The sequence below is a fragment of the Malurus melanocephalus genome, unplaced genomic scaffold (genome assembly GCF_030028575.1).
Source record: "Malurus melanocephalus ecotype Western Australia unplaced genomic scaffold, MMel_1.1 scaffold_371, whole genome shotgun sequence".
Lineage (NCBI taxonomy): Eukaryota > Metazoa > Chordata > Aves > Passeriformes > Maluridae > Malurus > Malurus melanocephalus.
In genome coordinates, this window is record NW_026623603.1 from 274094 (window position 1) to 285986 (window position 11893).

General features: G+C 49.7%; 1 protein-coding gene across 1 annotated transcript in view; it reads left to right on the forward strand.

The window, feature by feature from the left end:
- The window catches only part of CTNNA1 (catenin alpha 1), a 122105-nt gene that overhangs the window by 108164 nt on the left and 2048 nt on the right, over nucleotides 1-11893 (forward strand). Inside the window, exons 14-17 of the mRNA XM_057378714.1 lie at nucleotides 1584-1694; nucleotides 3157-3338; nucleotides 4048-4153; nucleotides 9659-9793. Coding sequence (XP_057234697.1) covers nucleotides 1584-1694; nucleotides 3157-3338; nucleotides 4048-4153; nucleotides 9659-9793 — 534 coding nt within the window. The remainder of the gene's footprint in view (nucleotides 1-1583; nucleotides 1695-3156; nucleotides 3339-4047; nucleotides 4154-9658; nucleotides 9794-11893) is intronic.

An 11893-nucleotide genomic window follows, 5' to 3' on the forward strand; every position in this document is an offset into this window, starting at 1 on the left:
GTCATTACCCCACATTGGCAGTCATTACCCAGGCTGGCAGTGCCAGGAGCGCTGACGTTTCCCCTGTGCCACAGCTCCACTGCTAACAGCCAGCAGCACCTTCGTGGCCACACAGCAGCTACCTAGGAAGAAGTTAAAATATTAGCACATGTCATTCAGAGGGTTTGTTTTGCAATAAAAGAGCCATCCAAATGGAGATTGCAGGGCACCGCTTCTCCAGGGCTCAGTGTAACCCAGCTCACAGGGGCTCATTCACTTCACCTTTGTCCACTGGCTCCTGTTCTTTGCAGGGATCAGCAAGAGAAGCCACTGCAACTCCTCATTTTCGTGTTTATGCAGGGTGTTTTCCAAACCTACAGTCTTGCTGTATCTGTATTTACTGTGGAGAAGCTCTGCCYCCCCTCCCTGCTGCCCAGGCTCATCATCCCAGAGGAGCTTCTGCCCTTGGTGGCACTTGAAAGGCAGAGTTACACTTTGGGTGTCCCTGGGCTTTGGGAGGAATGGCAGAGGAGAATCACAGACAGTTTGTAAACATACWGCAGAACTGTTTTCTTTATGTTTTTCCAATTTTTTAAATGTTGACACATTGAACTACCTCTTAGTGTGTGTCCCTGTGCTGATGTTGTGGATACACCCTGTTCTCCAGGGCCTGGAGAGGAGCCTGGAATGCCTAACCCCTTGATTGTCACCCTACTCACCTTTGCTTTTTGGCAACTACTTTGCATGACCATCTCTTGTTTCACTGTATCACAAGGTGTCTGTATTGGAAGACGAATCTGTGAAATTCAAATCAGGGCAAAGAAATCTAAAGAACAGGGACTTATTTGCATCTTATCTGTTAATAACAATTTATTGCACTTACTAGTGAAATTCTTTGTTGATCCAGCTCTGGAGAATTGTCGTGAAGTGCCACTTTAGCACAGATGTAGTATTTTGACAAACATGCTGTTTAAACTCGATAAGCTTTATAAAAAGTTTGCAGCTACAGATTGGCAGTAGCAAAAATAAATCCTAGGCAAGCAGGAACTAGGTCAGATGTGTTTAGCCTACAGCATAAAAGCTGGCCCTTACTAGCTAAATTTTTTTCCGCTTTTCCTAAGGGATAAGGATAAAATTTGAGATATTTTATCTGTTGTTAATTTAGTCRATGCTTTGATTCATAATTGTGCTGAAAACACTATCTGTGCTTCTGAACCAGCCCTTAGAGCTGTGTGTAATTCCAGCTTGAATCTCGAGTGAAGCTTTCACATTTCATTGAGTTGCAAAAACGCTGTTCGTTTTGCAAGAACTTTTTTTCTGTCTTTCAGATGCTGAGTGCATTAATGTCCTGACAAATCTCAGCTGTTTAGTTACTGCTGTGTGATTCTGGGGATCCCTATGGTKTTTAACAGGAGCAGTCAAGCACGTAAAACCGCACGTGTTCAGAGCTGGATACAGTCCCTGTATTTATCTTTTTGTTGCAAACATGGAATAATTTTTACCTCCACTGGTTTCCATTCTCCCTGCTTGAAAAACAATATTCTTGTTGATTTTCAGAGCTGTGAAATGTGTAGTTTGACTCTGACTGAACACTTTTTCCTCAGACTCCTGAAGAGCTGGATGATTCTGACTTTGAGACCGAGGATTTCGATGTCCGAAGCAGAACCAGTATCCAGACTGAGGATGATCAGCTCATTGCTGGACAGAGTGCAAGGGTAAGGCARAAACCTGAGGAATATAAAACTCTGACCCACCTTCAAAAAACAGCTCAGCTTGCTTTGAAAACTCAGGTTAAATTTGGGGGGGTGGTGATAAAAATGCTGGATCAGAAAACTGGCATTCTTGGTTAGCAGTATTCTTCTGAAAAGGGATTTGAATGAAATGCAGTTGGTCTGATGGATGTGAAAAACCTCTGTATTTTATTTCGGATGCTCTGCAAGGTGAAAACCCTTTTAATACCAACAATCTCCTTCACATTTTGATATCACAGATGTTGTGGTCAGGTGACCTGCAGGGAGGTACAGGGCAGATCATTCCATTGGATTACTGTTATTTTCAAGAGACAAAGGTGAACTTCATGAGCAAAAAATCTTCCCMAAATGTCTCCTCACACACGTGCTGGTGTGCGTTTGGTCACTGAGCATTTATTGAGACAATGCTGAGAGGAACTCAGAAATTAAATCATTTCAACTAACTGCATTTCCTATTACTTAAAAATGGAAGCAYTGATAGGCAATATATAATCATTAAGAGGTGAAACCCTAAAATCAGTGCATTGAAGGAAAAGCAGGCCTTACCTATTGCTTTTCTTTGACACGGCCCCCCTGGATCGATAACAATTTACACTCCTGGGAAAGTGCCATGGCAGATTTTTTGTGGAGCTCTTCCTGCCAGGGAAGAAGTAGCCAGACCTTATTTATCAAACTTCTGCCACATTGGCTCAGGAATTGCACTGACTGGGAGTATTTTTATGCTCCCCTCCCTTGTACCAGCACTTTCTGTGCCTGGACCCTCTGCCCCTTCTATTTAAATRCAGGCATTGCTTATTTGCCTTCTAGCACAGCTGCTGCCAGAGGATTTTTAGTACCAAAGGCTCCTTTTTGCCTATTCCTGGAGGCATCTGTGCTGCCAGTATTTATGAAGGCAAGGGCATGGAGCCTTACACAGGCTGTAAACCCAGTCTGAGAGGTTTTATTTGGGAGTAAGCACATACTCTTTATTTTCACTTTCTCTTTCCTCAGCAGACATGTTTCAAAAGAGCACAGTTAGCTTTTTGCAGGCAAGAGACTGGTAATATTTCTTATTATCCCCAATACCCAAGTGGAACTTAATTTAAAAACGTTGAAATTTTCTCTAAAAGACAAGTCCTCCTCCTTCATGCAGTTTTATTTTGAGGAATGGTAATATGTGGCAAATTTGTTTGGAGTCCTAACAGCTTTATCATGCAAAGGCTCRTATTTTAAGTGTCAACTTGTCTTTCTGGGCACTTTTTCTTAAAAAAAGAGTGTAAACTTTGATTCAAAATGGAAGCAAATGGCTCTGTAAAGCCTCTAGGTAGAGGATTGCTATTAAAGTTTTATCCCCCATCTACATGACTGAAATTGGTTATTAGTGAAATGTTCCAAAAAGCCTCTATAAGGCAGCAGGAGGCCATGTGAGAAAACTCTTCTCTTGCAGGCTATCATGGCTCAGCTCCCTCAAGAGCAGAAAGCCAAGATTGCTGAGCAGGTCGCCAGCTTCCAGGAGGAAAAGAGTAAATTGGATGCTGAAGTGTCCAAGTGGGATGACAGTGGCAATGACATCATCGTCCTGGCCAAACAGATGTGTATGATTATGATGGAAATGACAGACTTCACCAGGTGAGGCTTTTTCATTTGTGCATCCTGAGCTGGCTGGGCTGCTGGGCTCTCTGTGAGACACGGTGCAAGCTCTCCTAAGAGTCTCACTTCTTGTAATTTCCTTTAAATGGTGCCCTGTTAAAGGCTGCATATTAACTGGGGAGATGCATTATTGTGCAATGGCTGGGTGGTAATAACTGTTTAAATTGATCTACAGATACACAGCAGTTATTGCCTGTCTTTCTTTCTTTCTTTCTTAAGGGTGATTCTTGTCCCCAGGAATAGATATATATTTGCTCGGTTCTTTACAACATTAAATTCTATGGGCTTCTCGATATTGCTATGCTGCAGAAATAGTTCCTAGTGCAGTTATTTGCCGAGGAAAGAGAGGGGTTTTGATGCCTTTTGAAATTAATTTACCAGATTTTATATAATGCTATTTTTTAAACTTCATGTTCCATTCCATAAAAATTGCAAATCTCTCTTCTAAAATGTTATCTCTTATCATCATTAGCTTGCTCAAAGCAGTAAAGTTTAAGATGTTTTTACTCCTAGATTTAAGCTAAATGTGGGGAGGAGCTGGAGGTGCTGTAATGGCTGCTCCTGCCTGTTCCTGCCCTTTGGGTGAGGATCACTGCCTGCACTGAGTGCAACAGAACGAGAACCAGGCTGCAGAGTTCACTGCTGTGCTTCTCTGGTGCTAGGAGGGAGCTTCTGCTCTGTTTTGCAGGGGCAAAGGTCCACTGAAGAACACGTCAGATGTGATTAGTGCAGCCAAGAAGATCGCAGAGGCTGGGTCAAGGATGGACAAGCTGGGCCGGACCATTGCTGACCATGTAAGTCACAGTCCCACGAGCCTTCAGCAGCAGTGAGCAGCAGCAGATCTTTTAGAACTGCAGGCATGATGAAGAGATGGAAATGTGTTTGGTTTTGGGGTGGTTTCACTGCTTTTCCAGATTTGCTGCTGGAGAATTCTAGCCTGTGACACAGCAGCTCCTTGGCTGTGTCAGGCACCTGGCACTGAGTGCCAGCCCTGCTGCAGGTCACCCAGAGCCAGGGCAGTGCCCGTGCTGAGCCAGCCCAGGCTGGGGTCACACCCAGAGCACTGCTGGTGCTTCCCAAAGCACAGACTGCAGGGACAGCACCTGCACAGCTCACCTGGCCTCTTGCACAACCTTTAATGTTGCTTCTGAGGCAACTTTTCCATATGAGCCACTTGCAGATGCCCCACAGACTGTGTGGTGAGGCTGTCAAAACTCTCTGGTGTTTTCTTCACTGTCCAGTCAGAGCTGATGAAGCCTTGGAGCCAGGCCTGCAGTGCCCCGAGGGTGGCTGTGCTGTCCCAGGATTTGGAAAGAATTCTTACAGGATTGAATGAGCATGGCCAGCTCAGGGATTTATTTGTGCAATGCCAGTCCTGAGCCACTCAGAAACTGGGCCAAGCAAGAGCACCTTTGGCCTCAGCCCACACCCAAATTKCAGAGAAACATCAACATTAGTAATAATATTCCACCTTCAAGAGAACCTTAAGTCTGAGATCATGGACTAAAGTTTGTTTTCTCCAGTTGTCCGTTGCTTCCCAGGCCTTTTCAGGATGGAAATTTGTCATGCAAGGTTTTAACTGAGCCCAGGTCCTGTTGGAAGTAAATCATTGCAGTGCAGATATCTCTCTGATGTTGCATCCAGGGCTGCTTGTCTCCATCCTCCTTTATTAATAATGCAGGGAGAAATGTTTAATGGGGAGATACATCTGAGAAGTGTTTTTTTCCAGTGGCTCTCCTTGCTGTAGCCCTCGGACAGCCTTGTTTCTGCAAGAGCCAGGTGTGCTGCTAATGTGGGTAAATGAAGCAAGGAGCAGTTTGTGTTTGAGGTCTCAGGGGAACTTGGGCTGAAGCTTTACAATGCTTTTTTTTCTTTTTTAATTCAAATGTTTTATGCAAAGTTTGTGTATGGTTTTCTGTATTGAGCCATTTCAAAATAGAAAAGAAAACTAAATGGCTCCTTTTAGTAGCAGTAAGGTCCTTAAAAATGTAACAGATTAAGCACATGTTTGAAGATAAATATGAGCAGCACYGTACAGTTAGTCATTTTGACAAGAATATAGCTTTTTCCTGACTCCATACTCTGCTAATACTTTGAGCTTGCATATTTCATTAGCAGTGCTTACACAGTTTTTAGAAACGTGTTCGTGTGGAGCAGTGTGACAGTTACAGAGGAACAGCTCCAAGCACCAACCCTGCTGTGCTGGGAGCTGTGTTCCTTGTGCTGGGTGACACCWGAGCCCTGCCTGCCCCCCCATGTCACTGTGCCACCAGCAGCCCTCAAAGCACCACATTCCTTGGAAACTGCACGAGCTGCAGGCCCAGGAATTCTGTGTCATTTGGGAAGTTTCCCACTGTCAGCCCCAGCCTCTCCCCAAGGTTTCCATCCCTCACTCCAAGCAGCTTCTGCTTGCTGGCAGTGGGAGAATACGAAGCAGTTGTAGCMCAACACAAATGACAGTGATTTGCAGCAACACAAGGGTTCTCTCCATTATTTATTTTCTCGATGTTGAAACACCTATGAAGCCAAAGAAAATTTCTGTTGCTTTCTTCGTTTCACAGCRGTGGGAGGCTGAGCTAACAGCAGTTCTGATCATTCAGGGAAAAGTATCTGGGGCTGAGAATAGGGGTTGCCCCATTTCCCAGTAAAAGGCTCCAGCAACTTCTTGCTGGGGAGACTGGTCCCTGGCTGCGGGACTGGGGTGGGACCTTGGGCACAGGCTGGTGGCATCTGCTGGCACACATGGCCTGTCCTGCCAAGGAGCTGCTTCCCCAAAACAGCTGCTGGCAGCTCCTGCTGGGCCCAGCTGGCACCCAGGGCTGGGGGCATTTTTTTGGGAATTCCTGGTGCAGCAGGGTCTGTTCCCAAACAGGAGATGCAGAGGGAGAAAGAAACTCAGCAGCTGCTGGCTCTCCCCTACAGTCWCTGGGGCTGGGTTGTGTGTTCATCACTGTCAGCACACAGCACCAGGGCTCTGCTGTCTTCCCCTGCCCCTTTTCTGTGCAAAAAGAGGGAAAAAGGTGATCCTGCTTCTCAGCAGGCTCAGCTGGGGTGGCAGGAAGTGAATRTGGGGGTGTTTGCTCTGTCCAGGATGGAGCTTGGATTTGATTTSGAGCAGCCAGCTTAGCTTTTGCCARCAGCYTCCTTTGAGTGTGTGGCAGCGTTTCACTTTGGGGTGTGGGAAGGTGGGATGGCCCCCAACAGATTCATTTCCATCCCCWCTGTCCTCCCTGCTGGGCTGGTTTGTGGGAATCCTGCTGTGGCAGCTCTGCTGATGGGGCTGTGGCTGTGCATTAACGCAATAATGGATTCGTTCTTCATCAGTGTTGGACTAGTTGCCTTTTGGGGTTTTTCATTTTTATCTGGTGCTCCTGCCTAGGAAAGGACAGGGCTTTGCAGACCCCTGCAGTGCCTTTTGTTGATGCTCTTTTTATCTGGTGTTACATCTCCATTTAAGCCTCCTCTGTGCTTGAGCTGAGTCCTCGATTCTGTCTGCAGAAATAGCACACGCAGGAGAGGCTGTGGGTTCCAGCTCCCATCGGATTGATGAACACAGCCCAGTGCTGATTCCTGTTCCACAAAGGTTGTGCTGCTTTCCTCAGCCCCTGGTGAACATGCAGCAGCCTCCTGCCTGCAGAGTCTTTCCTTAAACTGCTTCCACAGCCTCACAGAGTAGCTGCAGTTGTTGAGCTRTCCCTCTGACGTGCTGTACTGGGCTTTTGTCATCCCTCAGGCCCCTCCACTACTGTGCTGCTCACTCACTGTGTTAGATGAGCTCTTTGGGAGATGGAGAGCAGTTTCCAAAATGGTAATTTGAGTTTTTCATTAGCTCTTTGGCCAGGGCTATTTGTGGACTTGCTCTAAAGCATCTTGTACCACTGACTAATATTGATTAGCTTAAAAAATTAACCTGCAGGCTTTGCTGCTTCGTTAGGCAGGGTTTCACTGCACTGATGGAAGCCACATGCCCATACTGGGAGTTGCAATTAGTTTGGGTGTTCCATCATTTTCCTTTTGGGACTCAGAAGGTGGTTTCTATCAGCTGGTGGGGTCAGATGCCCATAAAGCCACACAGATCTCCAGAGGCTGATGTGCCAGCATGCCCCCAGTCCCACTGCAGAGCCCCTGTGGATGTATGAGCCCTGTGAGCAGCACCTGAGTTAGCTCTGCTGAATGCAGAGACCACTTGTTCTGGCCCTAGAAAATGCCAAATGGATGTATCAGCTACACTAACCTTCACTGCAGAGGGAAATGCCTGCTGTGGCACGCAGGAGCTGCTGTGGGAAGAAAATGCTCCATGTGARCAGGACCTGTTTGCACATCCCTGTGTGTGCACCACAATCTGCTCTGGTGCCTGTTTTACACAGGGAAAAGGCAGTTCCTGCTCCCATTTCTGAGCTCAGGAGAGAAGGGAGCCCCTGCTGCTGACAGCCAGGAGGAGATCTTTACCTCTGAAAGGSGGGGAGAGGCTGCGTGGCCAAAGCCACAAACCTCAGCTTGAGTGAAGCRTTAAATGGTGAACTGGTGCCACATTTAAGATTCTTCTTCCAGTCATGCCATGTCCATTATGAATCTTCATCAGATGCTCCATTGCACAGGATCAGGGTCTTAGGTGAAATGGGATTTTGCTGTGAACAGGGGTGCKTGAAAAAGAGCTCTTAAATCACTCTGGATGGGGTGTAGCTGTCTGCAAGGCTGGAGATGACTGCAGGATGTGCCTGGGTGATGCCAGGTGAATTCCACTGCTGCAGCTGCAGTCATGCTGGGTTCAAGGCAGCCTGCCCTCGAGGATGAAATAAGGATCAATGTCCAGGGGGCCTGTGGGTGCTGGATGGGAAGGTGAGAGGATGAGTGGCCATTTCAGTGGARCAAAGAGCAGGAGCTCCCTGTGGGRTGCAAATGATGCTGCTCTGGGTTCAGAGCAGGGCTTGAGCAGTGGAGGTGTGACAGGATGTGATATCAGTGGCACTGTGAAGCTGTGGGTGCTGTGTGTATGAACAGCCAGCTCTCAGCTTGCTGCTGAGAACCAGAAGGGCTCCTGCAGCAGCGAGGGATCCCCAGAGCGTGGCTACAGGGCTGGGATCCCCCACACCCTGCTGCAGCCCTGCCCTCAGGAACACATCCAGAGCGGGGTCCCCTGGACACTGCTGGCAGCACCAGCAGCAATGTCTGGCGTTCAGGGCTGGCCTGGTGCTGCCCAGCCAGGAGCTGTTGGGTGCCTGTGCCAGGTGTGGCAGCTGCAGGTGCCCCGCTGGCACTGGCTGCAGGGACAGGRGTGTGGCACGGTGCCACTGGCATTGTCCAGCAGCAGCACCAGAGCCTGGTRGGCAGAGAGGCTGTGGAGGTGTGTGCCTGCTGCCTCATTCCCTCATCCTCAGGCAGCCCTGGGRTGCCCCTGGGGCCGAGGTGGCCCATGGGGAACCTGCTGCTGGCACCACATCGCTGCACCCTACAGAGCCCTTTCCACAGCTCTTCTGTCTTACAGAGCCTGTTCTGGACTGTGGCTGCCCCTCAGCAGGGCTCCCCTCTGGTCTGGAAATCCAGCCTGAGCCTGGCTCACCCGTGGCTCCTCCATCATCTCAGCTCAGGCCAAATCCAGGGATGGCCCTTTGGTTCTGTCCCAGAAAATGACACCTTCCCAAAGTGCAAGCAGCCCCTGCAGAGGAACTCCTGCAGAGTCTTTCATACCAAGCTGAAAAAGCTACCTTTACCCTATGGCTGAGTCCTGCWGCAGCACCTTAAAATGTCTTTTTGCACCTGGTGAGGAGCCTGGTTTCCCCTCTGCTCTGAAATGGGAGCAGGTGTCAGGAAAATCTCTGTTTGCTGCATGTAATTGAGTAACTGTCAGGTTTATAATTTCCGAGCTTGGAATACTTGAGATTGAGGGTTGAGAGAGGAACTGGTGACACCTGCTTGTTGCAGCTCTTGGGTGTCAGACCATTTCTGCTGTGTCCTGCACAATCCAGGAARGACCTTTCACAGCTGACAGAGCTGCTCCAGGGAGGGTGAATGATCCTCTTTCTTCTCCTACTGCCCCTCTTCTTCCTCTTGCTCCCTGGCAGGGCTGCTGGAGGGAACTGGAAGGAGCCCAGCAGCCCGTCCAGTGCTGCCCCTGTCCATGATTCCTGGGTTCAGATGCATTCCATGCTGCTCAGCTGTCCCAAACCCCAGCACTCCGTGGGGAGGACAGTGGTCTTTGGGCCCATTGCCTGTCCCAGGGGGAGGTGTGGGTGTGCCCCTCTGGTTGTGCCCAGCTGTGGTGCTCAGAGCCAAACGTGCCCTGTGTTGTTGTCTTGCAGTGCCCGGACTCAGCGTGCAAGCAGGACCTGCTGGCCTATCTGCAGCGCATCGCGCTCTACTGCCACCAGCTCAACATCTGCAGCAAGGTCAAGGCTGAGGTGCAGAACCTGGGCGGGGAGCTCGTCGTCTCTGGGGTACGTATGGCMCTGCTCTGCCTGGGCAGCTGTTTCCTCCACACCACAGCTCTTCAAGCTGAGCTTTGCTGTTGCACACCAGGAACAGAGCAGGGATGCTGGAGCACTCASGTTTGATGTATGCAGAGCTTGTGTTGCTGCCTCACTGTTCTGGGAAGGAATGCGTGCTCTGAAAATACAGACTTCACATCTCCTTACTCARCAGTGTTTGTAGACAGATTCACTTCACCTCTGTGTGATCTGTTTTCCAGACTGCTTTTCACTCTTAGTGAGGTTAAATCACTTTACCAGCACAGCCAAACCTACCCCAGGTCTGTGCACAGCCTCGGAACATGCTGGGGTCCTGCAATGCTCCAGAGATGTTAATGTTTCAGGATAGCTGTGCCCTGCAGAGTGCAGGGATTTTTAGTGGCTGCTCTGGTTTCTGACAGCTGGAAGCTGCCCCAGGCCAGCCTGCTTCCTTATTCCAGCCATTACTTTGCAAATATTTTTTTCACTGTAGTTCATAAAATGCTTCCTCCTAAGAGGATTCTGTGTGACAGATATTTGGGGGGAGGGAAGGGGAGCTAAATTCTTAATTTTTTCTGGCCTACTCTTCTTTGCCCTGCACAGGCAGGTTTGGTCACTGGTGCCTTTGCCCACCATCTCAGGACTCAGGAAAGAAGAGACAGAACTGGCTGATAGTCCAGTATTGCTCCCTGAATCCTTAACTGCAAATGGAAAAAAATATACCACATCCTGCCATTTTGRTATCACAGAATCATGGAATGGTTTGGGTTGGAAGGGACCTTAAAGYTCATCCCATCCCACCCCTGCCGTGGCAGGGACACCTCCCACTGTCCCAGGCTGCTCCAAGCCCCAATGTCCAGCCTGGCCTTGGGCACTGCCAGGGATCCAGGGGCAGCCACAGTTTCTCTGGGCCATCTGTGCCAGTGGTATTTTCCAGTGATGTCCTGTTTGATATTTCGATTGCTTAAACTTACTAGCACAGATTTCCCCCCAAAACCAGGGAGAGCTGGAGAAGGAGAGCTTTGGGGCAGCAGCAGCAGCAGGAGGTCAGCAACAGACACCCTGCACAAGCTGAGCCCATCAGGGGTGATGGGGCTGTGCTGCCCCTCCTGCTGCTGCCAGGCCCCTCTGCTCCCTTTCCAGCCCCTCTGCTCCCTTTCCAGCCCCTCTGCTCCCTTTCCAGTCCCCCCTGCTCCCTTTACAGCCCCCTTTGCTCCCTTTACAGCCCCCCTGCTCCATTTCCAGCCCCCCTACTCTGTTTCCAGCCCCTCTGTTCCCTTTACAGCCCCCTTGCTCCCTTTCCAGCCCTCCTGCTCTTTCCAGCCCCCCTGCTCCATTTCCAGCCCCTCTGCTCCTTTCACAGCCCCCCAGAGCTGCTCCAGGGGCTGTGAAGGAATGTGCTGCTGGGTGCTGCTGCTCCATGCCCCAGGAGCTGGGAGGCTGAAGGTGCTGTCAGAGCAGGAGGTGTGTTATTGTGCAGCAATACGTACTCCAGAGTTCCACTGCAGTTACTCAGTGTCTCCAGGATTTAYATCCCCTCTGCCATAAATTAGTGATGGAACAGCCTGGCATCCGTAGGCTGATCKCCTGGTTTTATCCCTTCTCTCGAGCCTGTCCGCTGGGGCTCAGGGTTGCCAGCAGCAGTGTGAAGCTCTGGGATAATCAGATGGASACCTTAGCCAGTCCAGAGACATCACCTGTCTGAGAGGAGAATTGTGTCCAATGCTCMCAGCCTGCCCACAGAGCAGAGTGCTGTGACAGCAGAGCAGGCAGGGCTGGCACCTCCAGGCTGACAGTTCATTGAGAAAAACCTCCCTGCTCTCCTGGCAGGCAGTGATTCCTCCTGCTGGGAGCACTCAGGGCAGCAGGGCAGGGGTTCCCAGGCTGCTGCTGGGGAGGAGGGCACAGCACAGGGGCTTGACAGAGGAGCTGAGGTGCCACGGTGGCACTCGGGGCACGAGGTGGAAAARAGGGGACAGTGCCCCAGAAAAGCCACCAGTCCCTGCCTGGCTGGGTTTGCTGCTGGACAAGCCACAGCTTCAGGCTTTTCCCCCAGAACCTTCCTCAGAGGTCTGGAACAGCAGGGATGAC